The sequence below is a fragment of the Oryza sativa genome, chromosome 4 (assembly GCF_034140825.1).
Source record: "Oryza sativa Japonica Group chromosome 4, ASM3414082v1".
Taxonomy (NCBI): domain Eukaryota; kingdom Viridiplantae; phylum Streptophyta; class Magnoliopsida; order Poales; family Poaceae; genus Oryza; species Oryza sativa.
In genome coordinates this window covers 18,738,196-18,763,190 of record NC_089038.1, presented here as the reverse complement: position 1 = coordinate 18,763,190, position 24,995 = coordinate 18,738,196, and the positions used below count along the sequence as shown (strand labels likewise).

The 24,995-nt window shown below is 39.5% G+C and overlaps 3 protein-coding genes across 4 annotated transcripts; all 3 read left to right on the top strand.

The window, feature by feature from the left end:
* Positions 1-2,508: 2,508 nt before the first annotated feature.
* Positions 2,509-5,609, top strand: LOC9268367 (protein XRI1). 2 transcript variants are annotated; one of them, XM_015779010.3, is made up of 9 exons: positions 2,509-2,835; positions 3,539-3,591; positions 3,695-3,805; positions 3,887-4,023; positions 4,112-4,190; positions 4,287-4,368; positions 4,469-4,521; positions 4,817-4,897; positions 4,991-5,609. In XM_015779010.3, the coding sequence occupies exons 1-9, from the start codon at positions 2,774-2,776 to the stop codon at positions 5,242-5,244; spliced, it is 912 nt and encodes a 303-aa protein (XP_015634496.1). In that variant the 5' UTR covers positions 2,509-2,773; the 3' UTR covers positions 5,245-5,609. The 2 variants fall into 2 exon arrangements, with proteins under 2 accessions (XP_015634496.1, XP_015634495.1); XM_015779009.3 differs by having other exon boundaries at positions 4,287-4,380.
* Positions 5,610-7,200: 1,591 nt separating this feature from the next.
* On the top strand, positions 7,201-11,685 carry LOC4335611 (eukaryotic translation initiation factor 3 subunit H). The gene is made up of 12 exons (XM_015778074.3): positions 7,201-7,337; positions 7,453-7,562; positions 8,307-8,423; positions 8,526-8,629; positions 9,546-9,612; positions 9,996-10,129; positions 10,209-10,257; positions 10,334-10,405; positions 10,500-10,601; positions 10,693-10,760; positions 10,928-11,080; positions 11,455-11,685. Exons 1-12 carry the CDS (start codon positions 7,328-7,330, stop codon positions 11,510-11,512), a joined length of 1,044 nt encoding a protein of 347 aa, XP_015633560.1. The 5' UTR covers positions 7,201-7,327; the 3' UTR covers positions 11,513-11,685.
* A 6,777-nt stretch (positions 11,686-18,462) lies between these two features.
* Positions 18,463-20,290, top strand: LOC4335610 (class V chitinase). Its single transcript, XM_015779544.3, has 2 exons — positions 18,463-19,800; positions 19,885-20,290. Exons 1-2 carry the CDS (start codon positions 18,546-18,548, stop codon positions 20,127-20,129), a joined length of 1,500 nt encoding a protein of 499 aa, XP_015635030.2. The 5' UTR covers positions 18,463-18,545; the 3' UTR covers positions 20,130-20,290.
* The last annotated feature ends 4,705 nt before the right edge of the window (positions 20,291-24,995 follow it).

Sequence of the window (24,995 nt, the reverse complement as noted above, 5' to 3'; positions counted from 1 at the left end):
TTTTACAGCCACCAAGAAAAGATGAACCTACCCGACTCTCTCAATTAACGCATGACCCATCAACCAAAACAAGGGTTAAGCCGAAGGAGAAGGGCGTCGCTGCCCCCTCCCCCCTTCCTCCAACATGCAACTTACTACTACGTGCTATTAATATCTAACCTATCTAATCATCAATTATGTAAAAGAAAATGGGTCTAACAATATACTCCCTCCGTTTCATATTATATTATAAGTCGTTTGACTTTTTTCTAGTCAAAATTTATTAAGTTTGACCAAGTTTATAGAAAAATTAAGTAACATATAAAATATCAAATTAGTTTAATTAAATCTACCATTGAAATATTTTGATAATATATTTGTTTTGTATTGAAATACTATTATATTTTTTAGAAACTTGGTCAAACTTGAAGAAGTTTGACTAGAAAAAAATTGTCAAACGAATTATAATATGAAACGGAGGGAGACATCACTATGTGGCTAATATTTCAATTTCAAATCTCTGAAATACTAGCACTTGTAATTTCTTTGTTCATTTTGTCTTTTTTTGTCTATTTATTTGTCTATTTATCTAGATTTTTAGCTCAGATGATTTTATCATCGTTTATAATTTATTTGCTCATTGCTTATAAAGCTGAATTGAAATAAATAAATATGTTACAAATTATAGCTACATGATAAGCCTATATATTATATTATCATTTTTTATGTTGATATGATATATTACCTATGAAAAATCTTAAAATTTGTGTATATTTTTATACTACTTTTTTTATTGTAATCACTTATTAAGTTGAACCCCCTCATACTGAGATCCTGGCTTCACCATTGAACCTAAACACATCATTTAATTTCATATCAACCCATCGTCCAATGAAACCTAATTCTTGGCCTCATTGGATTAACTCCATCCATCCTGTCCCAAGTTAGTACTACTTACCACCCTTTATCAGTTGTGAGAAACCTCAATGGTCACGGTTTCCCTTCTCAATAAAATCATATATGCAATTTTGTTTGAGCAAAGTTTTGTTGTTCGTGTCTAGGATTAACAAATATGATAGTAAATCACTTAATTATTGTGGTTATATGGCTTAGGCTGTGTTCGGGAGGAGGTGTTGGGAACTTCTCTCCTTGGCACGGAAAACGAGATAGCCGATTAGCTCCTGATTAATTAAGTATTAGCTAAAAATTGAAAAATAGATTAATATGATATTTTAAAGCAACTTTCCTATAGATATTCTTTTGTTAAAAAACATATTGTTTAATAGTTCAAGAAGCGTGCATGTGTAAAACAAGAGAGTAAAAGATGAGAACTTGTAGTTCTGAAGACAGCCTTGGAGTTGGTAGAAACAGTTACATAAAAGTTTATTCAAATCAAAATTAAAATCTTTAGCATAATATGATTGAATCTTATCATGATCAAACGGTAATAATTATTTTCCAAAATAATGCTCAAGAGTGTTGTCACATGACCGATTGGTTTTATACACATGTCTTTTGCTTATGTGACATTAAAAGAAATGAGTTGCCTTTAGTAGCATCGTACCAATCCAAGTCAGGATGAACTCCGTACCACAAAGTGACAAAAATAGCAGCTCCATATAAAAAAAAAGGCAACAAATCGGTGGGTACTCTTTCGGACAGCCACCCATAAAAGATGATCTTATTCTTATTACTCCACTATCTCAATTAACGTGTGACCCATCAACCCGACCGCATCGCATAAACTCATATCAATATCCACTCCCTAGTTCTCGGCCTTATCAGATTAACTCCAAACATATCCATCGATCAATCCATCCTCCTCCAAGTTTAGCATAGTATTTACCACTGCCCCCACACCCCCTCCATCCATAGCATCAAAATCCAACCCTAGCCAGTCACACCCCTTCCAAAACAAGAAATAAACACACCCCAAACACGCAGTTGACAAAATCAACACTCCCTCCAACAAGAGATTCAATAATTTAACACTCATTTAAAATGATAATCGATTATTCAACATCCTAGCCCGCTTTCATTCACCTAAATGGTCCCACGTATCATCGTCACAAGCGCCAATTAAAGCAAAATTGACCACGAAAAAAATGTGTCAAATTTCTCATCTGTGTCACCCAAGGCCGTGTGAAAAATCTCGGATTGGGTTATTTAAGGGCTAAGTTCTCTATTTGATAGGCTAAGTTTCTAATTTAAAAAGGTTACATATATCCGGTTAGATATAAAGACCGGATAAAAATACCCTTCTCTAAAAAAAGCCTAGGTGAAAAATGGTGTGGGTTAAGCTGGACCTTCGCCAGTTTGGCACCATGGCTGTGGCTGGGCTGGGATTGGAATTTGGAAAGGCCATCAAGGCCTTCCTTACTTTAAAAAAAAAAACGTGTAGAGAGAGAAAATCAGACGGATGAGGGGGAGAGAGGGAGAGAGAGAGTAGCGGTTTGAGCACGCGGCGGCACGGAGACCCACGAGAGAGAGAGAGAGAGAAGGTGGCAACGGCCCTCTCGCCCGGAAACCAGCCCACCCACACCAACACACTCACACTGCCCTGCCCTATCGCAATTTCCATTTCCATCTCTCCTCCTCTCCTCCTCCACCTCGTCCTACAAATGCGGCGCAGGACGAGAGTCAGAGCGGAGTAGTAGCAGACGAACACGACGACATCGGAGCGCTCTTGTCTCCTCCTCGTTTCTTCTGCTCCCGAGTCAAGCAGATCCTCCAAGCCCAGCGAGGGGGCGGGCGCGCCGCCGCTGCCGTTGTTGTTGTCGGCCGCAGCGCAGACATGGACCCGTCCGGCGGCGGCGGCGGAGTCGGAGTCGGAGGCATCGGCGGCGGTGAACAAATGTGGGTGCGGGGTTTACGTCTTCGGGGGTTGCTTTGCGGGGCTGGTTTGGTTTGGTCGTCGAGACGGCGGCCATGGGGAGGGGGGGGGAACTGGAATCCGCGAGTGTTTATCGCCTCCTTTTGGGGGATGGAGAAGTCTTGTGGTTGTGGCGATTTGGTGTTTAGAGTTTTGGTAGATTTGGGGGGGGGGGGGGTGATCGCCTGATCGGGTCTGGGTGATTCGTGTATGTTAGTGTGTGTGTGTTTCTTTTTTTTAATTTTAATATCACTTGCTGAATATGTTATTCGTATGACGATTTAGTTGCTCTTGTTGGAAATGGCTTAAAAACCGTGGGTATTTAGGTTGATGCGGCTGGGAAATGCTAGGATACTAGGAGGAGGAGGACATGACTGTCCTTAGATTTGTGTGTTAGATTGGAAATGTTTCACTTCAATTTTTGGGCTCAAGGGGTTTGGGAATAAATGGACACATACTGTCTTTGCAATGCCGTGTCGGTGATAATCAATTCCGGTTTAGGAGTCTGCCGTAGCACGAAGTGATAACATTTATTATGATCTATGTAGAAACTATAAGGAAGAACTCATTATGATTCAAGCTGTATCCTGTTTCGACTGTCCGCGGAACTGATTACTGTCTAAAAATGGCACGCTATTTCGCCGTGTTACTTTGATTGCATGTCTGATCTTGTAATGCTTACTGCAGTCTTTGGGACTGGCAAGCGGCGGAGCAGTGCGAGAGCAATGCTGCAAATCATGGTACATCACTCAAAATCCATAAATCATAATAGCATCTTTACACAGATTCGGAGCATCTGTTTCGAGTTTCCACTTACTATTTGATTGTTTCTTTTTACATTAGATGTTTCTAGATTCATGTGGGACTGCCTCAATCAAGATGATGATGACCTACTGGGATTGCTGGGCAATCAAACTCCTCTAAGAGATTGTCGCGGCTTCTTTGATATTGATGGTAGGTAGTTTCTTGTTCTTACCACCATCAATTGTTATTCCTCTGGAATGTTTGCTTAAATGGAGATGTTACTCGAGTCAGATTTCACCTGCAAGGAGACGTTGGACCTAGAGGAATCTCGGGAATCAAAGCGCCGCCGCATATTGGAGTACCCTTCTGAGTCTAATCAATCAGAAGATGGAAATCGTGAAATAAGTTCTACCTTGGGCACATCTGAGGTAATTCACTAGCACCTAGATATCTTCCAAGTTAGTGCATTGTGCTCTTGTTTACACTTCTTACTTCTTTTCCTGATCCATGTCTTAGGTATCAGAAATTTCATTGCTTTGCACCGATGAACCGCAGAGCTTCAATTGGGATTCACAGAACAATTCAAATAATTTTGGTTTGTCTTTTGTTTTTCATATTATATTGTTTGACAACTTAAATTGCTATGCCTTTTTTGTTAGCTAACTGAAAATAGTGGCATCTGATACAATAGATTCTTTGTCAACTGGAGCATTCTACCAACCATCAAATAGTCATTCGAAAAATTGCTCTGATGAAAATCAAATGCATTTCAGGCATGACCAAATGTTAGCTACTCTCTGTTCCCACAGAAAACAGTATTTACTTTATCATTATATTTCAATGATGACATGTTAAGCTTGGATTCATTTTTAGGCATTCTAGCCAGGAGAGCGTTACATATACCAATGATCAAAGTGGTATTTCAGGTCAGTGCAAAGTGTACGTCTACAGCGTTGTTTAAGTCAAATTTTCATTTGTTTTTAAAACATGGCTTGTAATCTATGCATGAGCATCCCATCTCATCACTGTTTGTCCTTACGTCCCCATGCGAGATATCTGTAGAGAACATTTTTGTTTGCTGTTTTCCTTCGATGCAATGCCATGTTTTCAGTCACTGCAAAATTCTATACTGATTGACGGACATACAGTTTGAGTGCCTCGCTGAAACTAAGATTTTGTAGTTTTGGCAGGAAACTTACCAGTTCTTTCTATCTATAACAGGAACAACTGAGAATGATTCAGTGACAGAAAGTCTTCTAATGCAGGAGACTAGGAAGCTTTCTACACTTAAAGTATCTAAAGGTATTTTCAGTTTGACAGTATCTTATCATGTCATCAACATTTCTTACTTTGAGTTTTGTCTATGCTGATCATTTGTCTCTGCTGCTATACTAGGAACCTCACTGGTTAAGGCGAAGCAGAATTTAACTACAACTATAGCATACCCTTTTACCCTCATCAAACCATCCTGGGAGGAAGGAGATGTCATCACTCTAAAGGATATAAATCAGCGAATCCGTGCTCCTCCGAAGAAGGCTCCAGAAACCCTAGGGACTTCAGCCTTCTCTGGCAAGCCAGTCATTGGCAAGACAAGGATCAGAACTGACGGGGGCAGAGGCAGCATCACGATACTAAGAACAAAAGGTTGAGAGTCCAAACAACAAGTTTCTCAGCCATTACCTGGATTGCTTTCAGCAATTTGATCTCCACAGCTCTCCAGTTTTTTTTTTTTTGGCCATGGATTTGGTATTTAGGATGACTATCAATGGCTAACTCTTCAAAGATTTACCATTCATCCTGTGTACATTAGCGGCATGCGGCTAATGTTAAATATATGAGAGTTTTGTGTTCAGAAACCATGTCCCTCTACTCATCTAACTTATGTTGGATGTTGTTCAGGGTTTTCTCCCATTTTTCTGAATAGTTGTCCATTCTCAAATGGACGCGTGTAATCGGGAAACATTTGATTATTTTGTTGCTTACAATATATAGCACAGATACAGGTGAGTTTATATACGATTGCATCCAGTACTGCATTTTGTATACATCCTGGTAACAAGAAGAATATGAGATATCCGAATTCCTACTATTGTATCAGATTCCTCTCATTCCTTGACGCAGCGGTCAATCGGATGGAACATGAAACACATCTTAAATTTTGATCTCCTGTAGCGGCACTATGATCCAAGTGAAATTCTTGGCACAGAAGCTAGTAGTTGATGATTGTCATCATCTCTTACTCGGATAGAGAACCCAGTAGTTGATGATTGTCATCTCTTACTCGGATAGAGAACCAGGAGTTTTCGTGAAGGTGTCGACATTCTAGGATAGAGAGGGCAGAAGAACTCGAACATCGGCCTCTCCTCTATAAATTATTAAGTAAATACCGATCTTGAATTGAGTTCTGATGGATAGGTTGCAATGGCGAAATAACAATAGATAATACTTGCTATCTCTTGCAAGATCATGAGTCTATGATCATGTCATCGTTTATAAATGACGCTAGTTTTATCGAACACGCAAGAAAAAAAGGTTTAAACATAAGATCCCCACTACTGTGGTGCCAAAAAAAAAAGAAAGGAGAAAACCATAAGAATACTCAAGATTAAAGAGGACGCGACCACAGACACCAAAACAACTCTAGCCACCCGCTACCTCTAGCTAAGCCAAGCCCCTAACTCTTGCTATATACTAAAAAAAACCCTTTCTCTGAAATCCAACTACACGCAAGGAGAGGATTCGTTAAACACACAATTTTTTTGTGTATGCTTCCAAAGTAATGAGAAAATTCAGGCCATGCTTGAGCACCTTTGGAATAATAGAATTGACCTTTATCCACCATTTACAAAAATAACTATCCTTTGGTCGTGATGGAAGATCTGCACAACCATAACGGCTAAAGAGGAGATACCAAACTTGTCATGAGAAGACAACCTATCAAAATTTGCTGAATGGCCTTCTCCTCTTGATCACACATCGACCCTATTTGCGAGATTTGATAGTGTGGCATCCTTTTGGACCGAAAATTGATAAGTAGACTTATTAGGAGGTTGATTTCTAATTCAATATAAATTGAAGGATATATAATCGAACTTCACACATTTTATTTTTATAAGTCATTGTATTTTTTAAAACAATATTTCAGATTAATCATACAATTAGTGTTTTTAAAAAATAAATTCCAGTATAAATGAAACCATATAATATAATTAGTTTAGAAAAATCATAAATTCTAGTATAAATGAAATGATACAAGCAAAATATAATAATTAACAAATAACTATTTTTCTCACAATAACTAATTTCCTACACCATATACAACGTTTTCTCTTTTTTTATCATCACAAATTGTTTTCTTCCTTTTTTTTACACCAATTGTTTTTTTTCTAGTAGATGGCAATCCGGTGCTCCTTGTCTGAACTCTCTCAATCTCAACTTCTCAAGTGGCAACTCTTAACCCCCTTCAGGTGTCAAAAAAAAAAAAAAAACCTCTCAAGTCTCAACCCCTTCAATCCCAGCCGCCAATTTTAGGATCCAACGGCTCCTAGATAGCGTACGGCACCACCCGTAAACCGTGAACAAACCCAGCCCGGGACACAATCTGCGCCGCACATCAAAATCGGGCTCGAGTCGACACACGAGCGAATCTGACCTAAACCCTAGCTCGCCTCCTCCTCCTCCTCCTCGCCGCCGCCGCCGCCGCCGTCGCCGTCGAGCACCACCCGAGCAGCCATGGCGAATCGTAAGCGAGACGAAGAACCGCCCTACCCTCTCCCTCTCTTGTGTCCTGCTCCGCTTCCGACTCTGGGGGCGAATGGGTGGTTTGTTTAATTGGTTCGGTTTGGTTTGGTTTGCAGCGGCAGCAGCAGCAGGGCCGTCGGGGGGAGCGAGGTCGTTCCTGCAGGCCGTGTCGACCGTCACCGAGGAGGCGCCGTCGCCGCTCCGCGTCGTGCAGATGGAGGGCCTGGTGATTATTTTTCTTCTCCCCTCCCGTTTTGTCCCTTGGTAGAATTCGAAGCGCGTCCGCTATGCTAGCATGTTTGTTTTGGGCGACTTGCGCTTGGGATGAAGTAAGGATAAGCTCTTGATTTCGGGAGGATCTGTTTGTGTGATGAAACGCCCGCAGTGTGCGATTTCTCTTCACCCAAATGTGTTGTTTAGCTCTTTAGATCGAGGTAATTACATGCTTTGCCGTGTAATTAGATCGGGGTCCTTTGGCTCTGGAACTGGAGGGATTTGGTGAGGTTATTACGAATATAGTTGTCCCTTTTACAATGTTTTCTTCTACACATGATTTGAAAGTGATCGGAAGACTTCCTATCTTAATTAATTACATTGAATGACCTCCTTCGGTCATTCCGGCAAAAAAGAAAGTGATCATCTGCATTGTGATTGTTGAGAAGAAGTGTAGGAGAAACTAGGGAGAGCAGAGGGTGGGAGAAAATTCTTGCTTGATTCGCAGCGCAATAGGAGCCTCCAAGAGTGCTCTAGTGGAGCACAACCATATTGCACGACACACATGTTGCTTTTAGTCATGTACTTATGTTGACCATACTCTACTAGATCAAATTTGCTGCACCTTTACATTGGATGATTTTCTGAGGGCCAGCCGCATTTTTCTTTTGCCCTGTGTTTGAATAGGCATGTTTAGGTATAGTACTCTTATATTTCCACTCACAAATTTCTCTCTCTCTCTCTCTCAATCATGCAGGCTGTCCTGAAGATCATTAAGCACTGTGAGGAGTTTGCACCTGCTCTAGTTACAGGCCAACTGCTTGGTTTGGATGTTGGCAGTGTTCTGGAAGTAACGAACTGTTTTCCTTTCCCAGTGAGTATTTAACATCTATAACATATTTCTTTTAATATGACTTGAGTATTCTTGTGGTTGTTTAGTTTATAGATTAACAGCTACTTTAATATTTGACCACAGATGAGAGAAGATGATGAAGAGGCAGATGCAGATGGTGCAAATTATCAGCTTGAGATGATGAGGTGCTTGAGGGAGGTTAATGTTGACAATAACACTGTTGGATGGTATGATAAGACATTTCATTCAATACCTATTGCTGTTGTTCCATATGATAATTAACCTCTGCCGCGTGCTTCTGCGAGCAGCCTTTGAGTTTACACGTGTTACAACTCTGTTTTTGTAGTCTTTGATCCTCTGCCTTTAATTTATATGTGCATAAATAGTTCATTCGTATTTCTTTGTTCTGACCGTTTGTTCATTATTATATTTTTGGAATGTTGCTAACATCTTTGGCTGTAGTTAATAATGCAGGCAAACTAAATTGAGATATGCTCATTTGTCAACATAGTTTAGTGATGCTGTTGAGTATGTGACACTGAAAAGTGAGAACAAAATAAATGTGGAATTTTGCCTCTATGCATACATGTATAGAAATGTTGTTTGTGTCATGTATTCACCTTGTCTCTGTTTAAAATCAATGGTGCTCTGCTTGTTTGCTTGGACTGATTATTTTATCTAATCCTCTTTTGGAAACACTTCATGAGAGTGTTAAATTTCTTATTGCATGAAGCAACCAAACATCATCAAGCTTCTGGTAGCAACCTTTAGTTATCGTGTATGTGGTTAACATTGACCTTAAAGTGGCTGGTTTTGTGCTTACTCGATGTATTTTCCAGTCTTTTGCAGTTGCATTAACGACATATTAACCTGTGTTGCATTCTAGCTGTTTCATGCCTCGTTCAAAATATTTGCTATATTTTTAACTCCAATAATGACTAATTATCCAACGTATTTCATCTTGAGCTTAAGTGATGTGTCCTATTATTTGTATTATTTATGTTGTGGTTTTAAGTTTTAACCTCCATTCTTGTTGTACTTGTTTAACAGATTTTGCACATACAACTATCATAATCATCCAACAAAGCTGTAGCCTGTTCTGCTTCATGTTTTGACCCTTTTTTTTCCCATGCCTGTGTACAGGTATCAATCTTGCTTGCTTGGATCTTTTCAGACTGTGGAACTGATTGAAACGTTTATGAACTATCAGGTATGCAAAAATAAATAAGGTGCAATTGATCAATCTTTCCATTGCTGTTGGGTTATCCTCTCCCAGCTTTGTTGACCTACTGCAGTAATAGTTTTAGGCCAACTTGCGCATTAATTAGCTCAAAATAGCTAGCACAGCATGAACAAACAAATAGGACAGCAAACAGTGCACCTAATTAGCTTCTCTAATTAGCATGTAACCTATTTTGACACGAATCAAGGTTAAGTCTCTGTATGCATTACAATATCTAACCTGTTTGTACATCCAATGTAGTATACGCAGCAGTACATGCATATCATATATCAAATATCTATGAGTTGGTCATAAGAGTTGCGTAATTTTCTGCGATGTTGCATGCAGAACATAACATTTGCATGTTACAGGAGAATATCCGGAGATGTGTGTGCATCGTTTATGACCCATCTAGGTCAAATCAGGGGGTTCTAGCTCTCAAGGCCTTGAAACTCACAGATTCATTCATGGATCTTTACCGTAACAATGGTTTAACTGGAGAGAAGTACGGTTTCTTTTATGTAACCCAGTCCTTCTAATAGTTTTTAAAGATTGCATATGCAAATGACTACATGTTTTTACAGGTTAAGAGAGAAGAAATTGTCATGGGTTGATATTTTTGAGGAGATACCGGTATGTACTTAGTTATCTTTCATGTCAATATGTACAATTTTTGTGTCCTGATGTATCCTGTCTTATTGTCTCATAGATTAAAGTTTCCAACTCTGCACTTGTCAGTGCCTTCATGACGGAGCTGGAACCTGAATCACCTGTTTCACAGGTTTAGAGTTAACTTGTGAATTTTTTTTATGTGGCATCTGTTGTCATCATCCTTTAGCAGCTACCTAGGATTTATATTTATCTTCTTGTTACAGTGTGATTTTGACCGCCTTAAATTGTCAACTGCTCCATTCATGGAAAGGAACTTGGAATTTCTGATTGGCTGCATGGATGATCTTTCATCAGAGCAGAACAAGGTTATTTTTTGAAATGAACTTTTGCATAAACTATCTGATGTTACTGTGACAAATATATTTTATATGACTGGGTGTTGTCCTTCTGGTGTAGTTCCAATATTACTATCGCAATGTCTCAAGACAGCAGTCACAGCAGCAGGCATGGCTCCAAAAGAGAAGGTCAAAACAACTGCTTGTCCATTGTGATATTGATCAGTTCATTAGCTCTTGGAATGTGCCAACTTTTTAAACAAGCGCACTCTTCCTCTCGGAAATAAGCAAAGCAGGTGCTGCTATGAATATGGCAATTTACGTCTCATATTTTTTTTGCTACTGACATGCTGCAGGCAAGAGAATATGGCAAGAAAAGCTGCTGGAGAGGAGCCATTGCCAGAAGAAGACCCATCCAATCCCATTTTCAAGCCGATTCCTGAGCCGTCACGTTTGGAGGGTTATCTTGTAACCAATCAGATCTCCAGTTACTGCAACCATATTAATGGGTATGGATTCTCGCAAGTTTATGCCTATTCTCTAGGAGTTCCATAATGCCTGTGTCTTTTCGTCAGGAATGAACCATTAGATGTAGAAATTTTACTGTGATTATTATGGTCGTACAGATGCATGTCTCATGATTGAACTAGTAACATGCAAAAGTATTAAATATACAATGTTGTTAGCATGTAGTGGTGTAGTCTGATACACAAAATGTTCCTTTTTGAATGATCCATTTAATTATGGCAATGGTTACGGTGAAGTAAATATGGCAAAATTTCTCTTCTGGCTCTTGTTTCCGTCGTAAAGCTTCAGATGTTTTTTTTTTTCATTCCATGGCGCTTATTCACCAGCCATATTGATATTTGCGTTACTACTGCAGGGTTGCTGGTCAGAATTTCAACAGGCTCTACTTAATGAAGGCCTTGCAGGAGGACTAGATGGCTAGGTGATGAGTGGCAACTGTTATGATATTTGACTTGCTAGATGTCAATTTTGCCTTGTGCTTTATGCCTATTATACCTTTTGCCAAGAAAAGCCAGAGCCTATTGTACCAATCTTACGGATACAAAGTCCGCAGTATGATAAATTGATTTTATCGCTTGGTTGGGTCTCTTATGGTGTTTAAATCTTTCAGTTAACTCAAATTGCTATAACTACAATTAAATATTTTTTTATCAGACCTCATTTTCTTCAGATAATCTGTAGCTACATGTTTGAAGCAGACCATCGTATCCTGCTAGAGAGCTGAACGCATTTTGATTGTGCCAATGCCTTGTGAATTGTAGCTACAGATTATCTGAATAAAATGAGAGGTTTAGCTCTAATCACCTTATTTGGGCAATAGCAGTAGACAGTGGTCACTGCATCTCACTAGTGAAGGGTTTCCAGACCGTACCAGTTAACGGAGTACAGGCCAAGGGCCAACCACGGTTTGACGGATTGGTAGAGCAGAATGATGCAGTATTCAAGAGGCGATGCTGACAAGAATATATGGACGAAAGGTTATCACATGGTACAAGGGTTATGTTCGGCCTTTATGGGGTCATCGTGGGCCTAAAAAGTTACGAGCAACAAATGCCACGTATGCTAATGATATAGTTCTTGTGGCATAACAAATGCGGGAATGCTGATGGGCGATCTCGATCACTATGGGGATGGGGTAGCGATCGATCCCCTCCCCCCTCCCTCCTTCCGTCCCTCCACATGGTTTTCTTTTTTGGCACCGCATTACTTTCCTATTTTAGTAAATTTATACACCCCAAGTTTACACATCTAAAGTTTAGAGACCAAAAGTTTATAAGTCAAAAGTTTATATATCCGATTCAAATTTGAATTTGAATTCAAATATTTTTTTTTATATATAGTATTTTCATACATTTAAAGTTTATACACCTAAAGTTTATAGACCTAAAGTTTATAAGTCAAAAGTTTACATACCCGTTTCAAATTTGAATTTGAATTATATCTGATTCAAATTAGAATTTAAATTCAAATATTTTCTATCTATAGTATTTCTATACATCTAAAGTTTATACACCTAAAGTTTGTAGACACAAAGTTTATAAGTCAAAAGTTTACATACCCGATTCAAATTTAAATTTAAATTCAAATTTTTTATATATAGTATTTCTATACATAAATTTTTCTAACTTTTTGTTTTTTTAAAAAATTTTGTGTGGTGTACTGTAATAGGAAGAGAAGAAGGGGAGGAGGAAGGAGGGAGGAGTATAGGGGGAGGGGGGAGGGGGGCGAACTAATCGCCCAACGCGATCGCTGGCGATCGATCGCCCATTAGAAGGGCCCTAACAAATGTACTAGTAATAGTTGGTTCGGGAAGTTTATATGAGCAGTAGCTATTCTAAAATCTCCAGCTACGCCAAATTACCAAATAGTCTAGGCTCCATTTTCACGTTAAGAAACACGTGGTTTCTACTGAAATTCCTAATGGGTGATCGATCGCCCAACGCGATCACCCCGCGTGGTCACCCCTCAGGCCCTCATCCACATGGTTTTTTTCACCGCATTACTTTCCTATTTTAGTAAATTTATGTTTACACATCTAAAGTTTATACACCTAAATTTAGAGGCCCAAAGTTTATAAGTCAAAAGTTTATATATTTGATTCAAATTTGAATTTGAATTCAATTATTTTTATATATAGTATTTTTATACATCTAAAGTTTATACACCTAAAGTTTATAGACCCAAAGTTTATAAGTCAAAAGTTTATATACCCGATTCAAATTTGAATTTAAATTCAAATACTTTTTATATATAGTATTTCTATACATAAATTTTTATAACTTTGTTTTTTTTATTTTTTAAAAATTTTATGATGTAGTAGGAAGAGAAAAAGGGGAGGAGGAAGGGGGGAGAGGAGCATGTAGGGGGATGGGCCCATTAGCAGCCCTCGGCTTCTACTGTGCCCCCCCCCTCCCCCCAAATTTTTTTTCTTTAAAAAAAAGTAATGGGACTAAAGTACTCTATAGCTATTTTGGGGTCTTATTGTTTTCCCATTGATTTACAAGTGATACCAAAAATTGAATTTTAAAGCTTGATCTTGGAGTTGATTTTTGATTTTTTTTAATGTAGTTATTTATATTAGTTTTTAAGTCAGTAAAAACATGTGTAAAAGTTTTATCCACAAATTATTTTTAGCTATAGGCAAGGACGGATCTAGAAAAACATTATAGGGATGACTTATCTCCTTTCTCTTTCAACCCCCTTTCTCTTCTTCCTCTCTCTTTTTCTTCCTACTCTCTCCTTCTATCAATGGTGACCTAGACGGGTAGGAGGACTTGAGTGTCCCAGCACCCATGTTCAATCCGTCCTTGACCATAGATCTTGTTTGAGGAAGATTATAGCAGCTATAACTTCTAAAAGTTGCACCTCTCGAAATCCCAATTTCTTCAAATTCTCATAAGTTGACTACTAACAACTACTTATCAGAACCTTAATCTCTCTAAAAATAAGGATGCTAGTGGGACATAAGCCAACTATAAACTTATGTGAAAAAGACATACAATAATATGGTGAGAAAAATATCTATATTAAATTTATAGTGAGAGAAAAAGATGAAAGAACAAAATAAAGGCTTTACAATTAACTTATTATACATGTTAGTTTTAATATGGATTAATCAATGGTTAGCTCCATAGTCTCCGGGTACATGCAGCTTATTAACGCCGTGGACCAGGCAGAGGCAGCCGTGGCGTACCGTATGCAGTTGGGGTGCCTGCCCTTTAAATCGCCCCGGCCGGCGAGAAAAGACAATCAGAGTGAGACACAGCTGCGGTTGGTCTGGACCTCACTCACTGCACTAGTACATTGTTTCACGCCTCCTGACATTTAAAAACTTCTTATATCATTCGAAATACGAAGAGTTCAAAATCTTCAAGAAATTTTCACCTCAAATATGAACGAACGGTCGTTTTGGAAGCGAGATGTTATCCAGAGACGAAGCAGTACGTACGCTTGTGTAGCTGAGGACAAACAATTACGCATGCCGTTAGCCAGAGTCGATGGTTATAGTATAGTACTCCTCCGTCCCATAATATAAGAAATTTTATAGTTGGATACGGTTAATATGAAAATAGGTGAAAGTTAATGGTGCAGGATTGTGATTGGATTAGTAGTGAAGGTAGATGGAAAAAGTGAATGATGGAAGGTTGTGATTGGTTGGGAAGAAAATGTTGGTGGAGAAGTTGTTATATTTTAGGACAAATCCTGAGGGCTAAAAGTTATTATATTTTAGGATGGAAGGAGTATTTTTTTTTGTGATTTATTAACAGGATTTGCTCTTAATAATGTCTTGTCATCCGACAGTTTTTATCATTTCGTGATGTGAGATGGTTACGCTATGGATTACTCTCTCCGTTTTGAAGTATGTGTAGGCTTCAAATTCTCATGGTTTCATTCATTTCATTAACTCAAGAGACGATCAGATGTTTCCAAAGAGAATCTAAGCGATTTTAAAATTAAAAAATAACAACTAAAGCAATTAAAAAGAAATCTTCTGACTTAATCTTAGTATTTGTTAAAGAACTTAAAAATCGTTATAATACTTCCTCCATTTACAAACGATTATCATATAATTTTTGATGTTGTTCAGAAGTGATTAGTATATTTATACTCCATCTTAGTGCCTTTTCGTTTCTCTATGCGAAGTACTAAATGGATCGGTGCATGCATGAGCTTGGGCTATGCAAGACTCATCCACCAAACAATATTTCTCCTTCATCGACGCATCACGCATATACCGAGTTCTTTGGAGTGGAAACCGTTTGGGTGTGCTCCAACTACAGGAGAGATGAAACCAGGCTGTAGCCTGTGGCGGTCCTCCAAACATTTTTTTTTCCAGAAAGAAATTATAAGTATATTGAAGATTGAAAACGGAACTTTGAGATTAAAATCGCACTTCTATCACTGCACTATTAAGTGCATGCTTGCTGATTGCTGATCTGCCTCTGATCAGTGTCACTAAGGCTGTGTTTGGAATCTTGTGTTCCCAACACAAGTTGTGTGCATAGAAAACGAAACGGTTTATTAGCACATGATTAATTAAGTTTTTACTTTTTTTAAAAAAATAGATCAATATGATTTTTAAGCAACTTTCGTATAGAATTTTTTTTTTAAAAAAAACATAACAGTTCGAAAAACGTGTGCGTGCGAAAAACGATGCGCTCGAAAGAGGAAGTTGGGAAGAGTTCCGAACACAGCATAACTGCTGCTTGGCCCGGACACATGCATGGCCATGACCCACAATTGGAGACAAGACAAGCAAAAGATGGCAGGGACCTTGGTGCACACTGCAGGCACAGATTGTCACGAGGATCATCTCCTTCCAAACGCAGCGGCCAATCAGAAAACAATCACAAGATGGATGGGAGTTTACATCTACTAGTAGTACTATCGATCTTGGTCGGTTTTTACCAGTGATTTCCCGGAAAATGCACAGCTCGTTCCAGGTTCTACTCCTGCAACATTCACTCACACAGCAAGCTTTCATGGTAGTCCCTCCCGTCAAAAAAAAAGAAAAAGAAAAACTAACCTAGAACTAGAATGAAATATAACATGTCTAAATTTGTTGCACTAGATTAGACCATTCTCAACAAATAACTAGGATGGTGTTCATAGCATTAAATAAGCTACCATCTAGAATGAAAAATAATGTGGCAAATGAATAAATGAGGAAAGAGAAGGAAAACATGTCTTGCATGTGACATGGTTTCTACACAACATCCAAAACATTATGTGAGATAAGTAGCATTAAATTTAAGTATGTAATAGTGGTGTTTGCATTGGAAGAGTAGTGTATAGTACTCCCTCCGTTCCAAATTGATATACATATTTCATAGGTACACCAAGACCAAGAAAAGCTAATAACTCTCTCATACTATATTTACTCTAGCAACAAACCCAATGCATGCACCATCCCCACTATTTCCTAGCTAATAGCAAATCAAGATATTGCATGTGGGCTATAAATACTTGTGTGCATGGATGCATACATCAATGTTCATTTACTCCAATGCACAAATAACGAATAGACTTAATAAATGAATACAAATATGTAGATCATTTAGGAATAACCTAAAAAAAACTATATGTAGATTAATTTGTAATGGAGGGAGTATTACTTATGATGTGGAATTTATGGAAATTATATCTAGTGTCTTGGGTTGGGAATGACCTTATATCTCATTCTAATTTTAGGGGGTTTTTTTTTACGAATGGAGTACGTTTTTTTGACTTTTTCTCAGTGCTCATTGGGATTTTAACCATTGGGAAAGTTTGCGGTGAACGCACGCTCGTGTAATGTAGTATTGGGATTTGAACGCACGCAAACGTATTTTCTCGTGCTTGAATTCGAGATGTATAACCCTGATATATATAATTCACAATCTTTTTTGTGTAATGAATTGCTTGCGTGCGTGCGGTATGAGTACGTTGTGCATCCAAAAAGAGGCACGCGAGAGTTCCAACAATTTAGGTGGGGCTCTGGTTACGTCGAGTGGATGGATATGGTTAGAACCTTTTTTTTAAAAAAAGAAAACTAATGGTTAGGACCATTTGAAATGCCTGAATTTACAAATTGTACAAGGATATTGAACTCCAAAAAAAAAAAAGCGGTGCATAAATTCGAACATTCCAAACGGCTCCATAGTCTATCGTAACCAGGGTTTCACATTTTCAACTTACCAGTATACAGTGGCGGATCTAGAAATTTTCGTGAGCCTAAGCAAGTTTAACAATAAATATAGTATACGAATTTGTAGATCATTTTAGAGTGAACATTTGCTTTGTTATTTTACACTAAACCGTTATAAGTATGTACACTATATGTACTGCTGTTGTTTCAATTTATACAGTGATTAAGAGATATTATTAGCAAGGTACTCACTCCATTCCAAAATATAAGGTATAACCACCTTTAACCCAAAGATCAAGAAATAATTATTATCATCTCCTAGTTTGGATCATCCTAATAAATATAATGCATGCATCCAATAGATTTAGAGAACATGAGAGTGGAGGATTTAAAAAAGTAATAATTTAATAGAGAAAAGGTTATAGTTAATTGCTTGCATGCATACATGCCTTATATTATGAAACATCTTAAGAAAAAAAAGTGGTTGTACCTTATATTATATTATGGAATGGAGGGAGTAATTAGATTTAATCTAATGGGACATGGTTGCATGTAGCCGGCGGAGCCCGGGCAACTGCCTAGGGTAGTAGGGTCCCCAGGCCCTGGCTCCGCCGCTGCCAGTATGAAGTGCCAGTGGGCAAAAAAAGAAACAAATTCGTTCAATTTCCAAGCTTTGTCTGAAAATTCTTGTTCGAAATTTTCTCCCACCATACACAATGCCAAGTTCTGTTTTTTTTTAATATTTTAAGGTGTAATACTTTAGTCATGTTTGAAGCATAAATATGTATTCTCTACATATGTAAGATCGACGTATCAGTCAGTGCTACTGCACCAGCGATAATTCAGATGATCCTCCATTGACCATTGACCATTGCCCATTGCCCAAGCACATATATATGCCTCTCCAAGTCCAATTGTGCATACGTGTAGCTTCAAGTTCACTGCACATCACCTTCTGTCCATCCACAATACTGAAGTTAGATGCATTTAACTTTTTACCACTTTTAAGATATGACAATTAAGAATTTGTAACTCACAGTCTTTAACATGTGGACTCAGGATTCTTATGTGGCAATTAAGAATTTGTAACTCATAGTCTTTAATATGTGGACTCATGATTCTTACGTGTCTGTGACAAATGAGTCCAGTAAAAGCGATAAATAGTTATAAATATCTCACCAAGTCACCCTCAAAGTCACAAGACTCTTTATCTTCCCTTGTGAGCAGTGAGTGAGTGAATGAGTAAACTTCCATGCAAATGCAAACACTTGCAAAACAACACACCCAAACCTAGATTCCCCACACTCCCATGAGTGTCCATGGCACAAAAACAATGCTCCATCCCCACCCACCCCCACCCCTCTCCCCTTCACTCACCAATGGCGGCCAAGAACGGCCTCCTCCTCCTTTCCACCATTGCTGCCGTCACTCTCTCCTCCCTCTCGCTCGCGGCGGTAGCCTCGCCGGCGACCCGTAGGAGCCAAGAATCGCGGGAGGCGGTGCGGGCCGGGTACTACCTCGCCGCCGACGCCCACCTCCGGCCGCTCGCCGCGCTCGACGCGTCGCTGTACACGCACCTCTACTACTACGCCGTGGCGGTCCACCCCGCGCGCCGCACGCTGCTGCTGCCGCCGGACCCGGCGGCGGCGAGCCTACTGGGGGATTTCTCCAGGGCGGTCAAGGCCAAGAACGCCGCCGTCAAGACCGTCCTCTCCATCGGCCGCGGCGGCGGCGCGGGTGGTGCGGCTGCGGTGGCGGGGTCGGGGTCGGACCCCGCGTTCGCCGCCATGGCCGCCGACCCGGCGTCGCGCGCGGCGTTCATCGGGGCGGCGGTCAAGGTCGCGAGGGAGAATGGGTTCGATGGGCTCGACGTGGCGTGGCGGTTCCCGGCGTCGGCGGTGGAGATGGCGGAGTTCGGGTTCCTCGTCGCCGAGTGGCGCGCCGCGGTGCCCCGCGGGTTCCTGCTCACGGCCACGGTGTACTTTTCCAACCACGTGTTCGACGCGCCGTTCGCCGGCGTGGACTACCCGTCGGAGACCGTCGCGAGGAGCCTCGACTGGGTGAACGTGATGGCGTTCGGGCTCCGCCCGCCCGGCGCCGCCAACGCCAACGCCACGGCGTTCGACGCGCCGCTCTACGACAGGGCGTCGCACTACTCGGCGAGCTACGGCGTCGTGTCGTGGCTCGACGCGGGCGTCCCGGCGAGCAAGGTGGTGATGGGGATCCCGCTCTACGGCCGCTCCTGGTTCCTCCGCAACAAGGCGAACAGCGGCGTCGGCGCGCCGGTGGTCGCCGCGGGGCCGAAGCAGCGGGGCAGCAACGCCACGGGCGCCATGTCCTACGCCGAGGTCCAGTGGCTCGCCGCGACGGCGACGCGCGGCTCCCGCGCGGTGATCACCGCCTACGACAACGCCTCCGTCGCGTCGTACGTGTCCGTCGGCGACGTCTGGGTCGCGTTCGACGGCGTGGCCGTCGTCGCCGAGAAGCTCGCCTTCGCCGCGCGGTGCGGCCTCCTCGGCTACTTCCTCTGGCCGGTCAACTACGACGATGCCAACCTCACCGTGTCGCGGCGAGGTCAGCCATGCTCCAAGCTTTTTCACTGACACTGTTCCATTGCCCGCTGCCGTTGCTGACACTGACCTCCTCATCTTCTTGCAGCATCACAAGTCTGGACACAGACCAAAATCTCGCCGGAGTTCAAGAACGTCACCGGTGGCGCCCGGCAGACGCAGGCGCCGGTGCAGCGGCCGCCGGCGCTCCAGTCGCCTGCGCCGACCACCGCGCCGATGTCGTCGTCGTCGACGACGTCGTCGTTCTCACGGTTATCTTGGAGAATGCTGGATGTGCGTCTCCATCTGGGTGCTCTTCTTCTTCTCCTCCTTCTCGTGTGCTACCAAATCTAGAAGAAATGTTAGAAAATTCTTTAGTTTTTATGAAGGTGTTGTGCTCAAATTCAGATTAGTTATTCGTTGCATTTGTAATTTCGTTTCAAATTGTATCATAGCAGCAGGTTCCAATAGGAATTCACATTAACAATGGAGTAAAAACAGTGTGTTTTTGTGACTGACCGTACAAGTTTTGAGTTCTTAACCTTGGTTTGACATTTTGTAGTGAGTGGCCAAAACATGAGTTTCGGTTTGAAGACACATATATTAATTTGGATTAAGAAGTTTTTAGAACATACTAAATCCGTTACAAAAATTACCTCATTTTCAGTTTACCTCCCACATATCAATATAAAATAAAAAAAGACTAGAATGCGCTTCATTTTCTCCAATTCCTGTGCAATTGTTCTCCACCTTCTCAAGCTCAAATGCAATTGTGCCCCCATTTCCTCAAATTCTAATACATTTATCTCTTAGTTTCTCAAACTCTAATACATCGATTGTTTCAAAGTGAAGTCTTTATTATGGGACAGATGAAAGGGGCAAAAAGAAGAAGTCTTCGTGGAAAGAGGGAGTAAACATGGGTGAGGGAGATTAATTACACTCTCATGAAGGGCAGAAAACTAGTATAAACACCTCATGTTCATATGTTGGCCAATTGACCTGCAAATTCTGCTGAAGCTGGTATAAAAGAGGTCTGATTCTTTAATGTCCAGGGTTGTACTGGAAATCTCTGTTCTGTAAAGAACCAACAGCATTAGCATTTGTCCGAGAGAAAGGTGATGTCGTTGAGGAGGATGGTACAGATTCTAGGTAGGGTTGTTCCAGATGGTCCTCTGCTAATTACTAAGTTAGCAAAGATTTCATTAACAGATTGCATGTCATTGAGAGCATCAATGATTCAATTCTAAGCTGAATTTCAGAGACAAACCAAACCAACCAGCTACATTGACAGCCAAAGAACAGTTGATTAGTTGAATCCCATTCTCTCTTGGAGACCAAAATGAGTACAGTTAGGACTTCCTCAATTCTGTCATGAAGTTTTCAAGCAGTAGGAAGAGATTTTCTAGTGAGTCTCCAAATGAAAGTTTTAACTTTGGGACGAATATATTTATTTTTACAAGTGGCTATCAGAATATTCGTAATTAGTGAGAGAACTTACATTGCCTTGGCTAGTTATTGAATCCTGTAGCCGCATTTTGCTGTGCATAATCGTGAAGGTGTTTGCTTCCAGCATAATCTAGTGGTGTTTGAAACTTAGGTAGATGGGGATGAAGATGAAAATTAAATGTTTTATGCAAAACAAGGTGGTATTAACGTATGATTAATTGAGTTTTAATTACTACAAACTTAAAAAATATATTTATCTGATATTTTAGAGTGACTTCCATATAGAAGGTTTTTACATGAAACGTATCGTTTAGCAGTTTGAAAAGCATGTCACGAATATCCAAATTTTCATCCAACTTTTGTTGGAGTGTCCCAACGGATGATTTGTACCTCCAAGAATGCATTAGTAGCTTGGGAATTAAAAAAAAACAGTGATATTTTGTGACTATTCCATTGCCTAAGGTTATTCCGAAGGTCAGAAACTTGTGTTGGGCTGGTGATGAGTGTAAGTTAGGTGATCACGAATGTTTTTAGTACATGGTTATTGAGTAGACAACTATATATACTTCAAACTTTTTGTAAATAGAGTGAGCAATTCATTTGTAAAAATTCAAAACTACCGTAAAATAAACAGCCAGCATAACAATGCTTTCAACGGAAGTCAATGTTAAGCTTTACAATAAAAAGATTATTTTGGTGGATTAATGGTCATAGTTAACCTTTGTTGTAATCTCAAGATGACGTGTATTGCCTTATTAGAGCCCATACAAGCTCAGTTGTTATACTTGCCCTTAGGACAGTCCTAACCCTCCACCTAAGATGGTGTCTATGGCATCAACTGTATTACCATGTAGGACTTTTAGCTTATGTGGCACTATATTAATTAAGAGAGAGAGAGAGTGAAGAGATGAAGAAACTGGGTCTCATGCAAGACACAACTTCAACACGAGAACCTATGCACTAGACACTATCAAGTTTTGCATTGGGAGAGAATAGTGTTTTCATAATAGATGAAGAATAAATATGATTGGTAGAGAAGAGAGATGATGTATTTATTAATAGCCCACTTTAAAAAAACATAGGTTATAGAGTGTAGTTTCTATTGTGATATCTTATTGACATGGCACCATAGACACTACTTATGAACACTATGTGTTAGGATTGCCCTTAGTATATGTATTGTTGGCTAAGATAAAAGATAAAGCCCAAGCTTAATGGCTAGCGGTGTGAAATATTTAACGACATTAATATTATAAGAATAGTCTATTATCTCTTGTTCTCCCCCCCCCTCCCTAACAGACTAAAACTATTGTTTTCTCATGTTTTACTAGTATAATTCAATGTATTGTTATCCTTCATTCTGATTTTCTTTTTAAAATAACTTATGCCGATTTTGTTTGACACTCCAATGTGGACCACCTATGTACAATATCTCAGATATATCTATTAAACTATATAGAAGCTATGTAGTACACAATTAGTATCTATTAGTGGGGACATTTGAGCATTATCGTATTACTATAAACCAAGGTTCCAAATTCGTTGGGCATCAGCTATTAGCGTCTACCAACAAGCTATATAATCGTCCAATCAACGCATAACTAGAAGCGCGGGATCGTTTGCATGAATTAAACAGCACAAAGAAAAAACACACAAAATGACATCATTACGCACGATATCTGCGTGAGAACACTCAACATCATTCTACTAGTCAATTCGCTCTTGCAATATGGACTCTTCATTTTTCCAGAAAATCCAAAAAAAATAACATTGACATGCGTCCAATTAAAAAAATATTATCAACGAGTGTGAGTTTCATAAGAATACAATCGTACACGCGATTTTGTCCCAAAAAAAAAACCATTCTCATTGTTAGTGTTCCATCCATCCCATATCATTAAATGTATTGTTCATCATATAGTACTTAACGGAGGGCTACTAACGAAACCCTAACAATGATGATATTTCTAAGATAAAATAGCTTGCACGATGATATTTTACGGAACTCTCACTCGTCAATGATATTTTTTGAAATTTGACACTTGTTAATGATATTTCTTGGATTTTCTCTCATTATTGCCATGTTGATACATGTATGCCCAATAAAAACACTTTGGAGTTGTTCCCTAACACTTTTGAATCTCCAAGTTAGTTTATTTTCCAAGCCATATTATCATTATTAAGGAGTTCCTTCTCTCATTGTCTCGTACATGTTCTTCCATGGCAATATATAATGGCGACCAAAATTTCATTGCGTCTGGCATGCAAGGGCTGTTTGAAAAACATGTCTCATTATGGCCATGTTTAGTTCGCGAAAAGAAAATTTTTGAGTGCCACATAGGACGTTTGACCGGATGTCGGAAGGGGTTTTCGGACACGAATGAAAAAACTAATTTCATAACTCGCCTGGAAACCGCGAGACGAATTTATTAAGCCTAATTAACCCGTCATGAGCACATGTAAGTTACCGTAGCACTTATGGCTAATCATGAACTAATTAGACTCAAAAGATTCGTCTCGCGATTTTCATTCAAACTGTGCAATTAGTTTTTCTTTTTATCTATATTTAATGCTCCATGCATATGTCCAAAGATTCGATGTGATGTTTTTGGAAAAAAAAATTTTGAGAACTAAACAAGGCCTACGTCTGGCAGGCAAGGGCTGTTTGAAAAAACATGTTAACAGAAAAATGAGGAGTGGCTAAACTCAATTAGCTCTTTAGAAAAATGCCTTAAATATGACCTACTAAGGCCCTATGGATGAAGATTAAGGAAGGGCATGCAAAACAAAAAAAAAATCGTTAGTGCATGGTTAATTGGCTTTTAATTATAGTAAAGCTGAAAATAGATTTATTTGATATTTTTGAGCAACTGCTATAAAGAAATTTTTCGCAAGAAGCATATATTTCATCAGACAATCCTTTATATATATACATTTCTAGAAGTTGTCTTTTTTTACGGAGGATATAGGTGGTAATAGAAAACAATGTAAAATCCTTTTTTTAAAAAAAGAGTTTGTAATAATTAAAACTTAACTAAATAATACGCTATTAGATTTCTCGTTTTAGGTGCGTCGTCTTAATCTTCATCTTCTTCGATGAGTTTCAAAACAGCACCGTAATAATACCAAGTTCGTCCTTAAAACTGACGAAAAAAAGAAGAGAAAACCCATTGTGCTGGATGGATGCCCTGGATGAGACGAAGAGAAAAGGAGTCAGATCCAATCGAAATCAAAAGCAAGCAGAATACAGATACATCTGTATCATCAGCCTTGTTCACGTCAAATCAGGGTGGCCAGCTGCCGCCACCCGCCAAAACGGGCTGAGAAAATCAGGAGAAATCAGGGGGCATTTCGCTTGCAGATCTCGACTGTGTTATTTCCCGCGAATTCCCAACTCATAATATCCTTGTTCTTCACGTGCACAATTTTTAAACAGTTAAACGATACATACTTTATAAAAAGTTTATATAAAAGTTGCTATAGGAAAGCATATTAATCATTTTTTAAAGTTTTCATAGCTAATATTTTATTAATTATGTGTTAATCTGTCACTTCATTTTACTCCCTCTGTAAAAAAAGACAAACCCTGAGTTTTCGTATCCAACATTTAACTATCCGTCTTATATGAAATTTTTTATAATTAGTATTTTTATTGTCGTTAGATGATAAAATATGATTAATAACTTATCTTTTTAATTTTTTTATAATATTTTAAAATAAGACGGACGATCCAAATCCAATGTTAGATGTGGAAACCTAGGTTTTTTTTTTAAG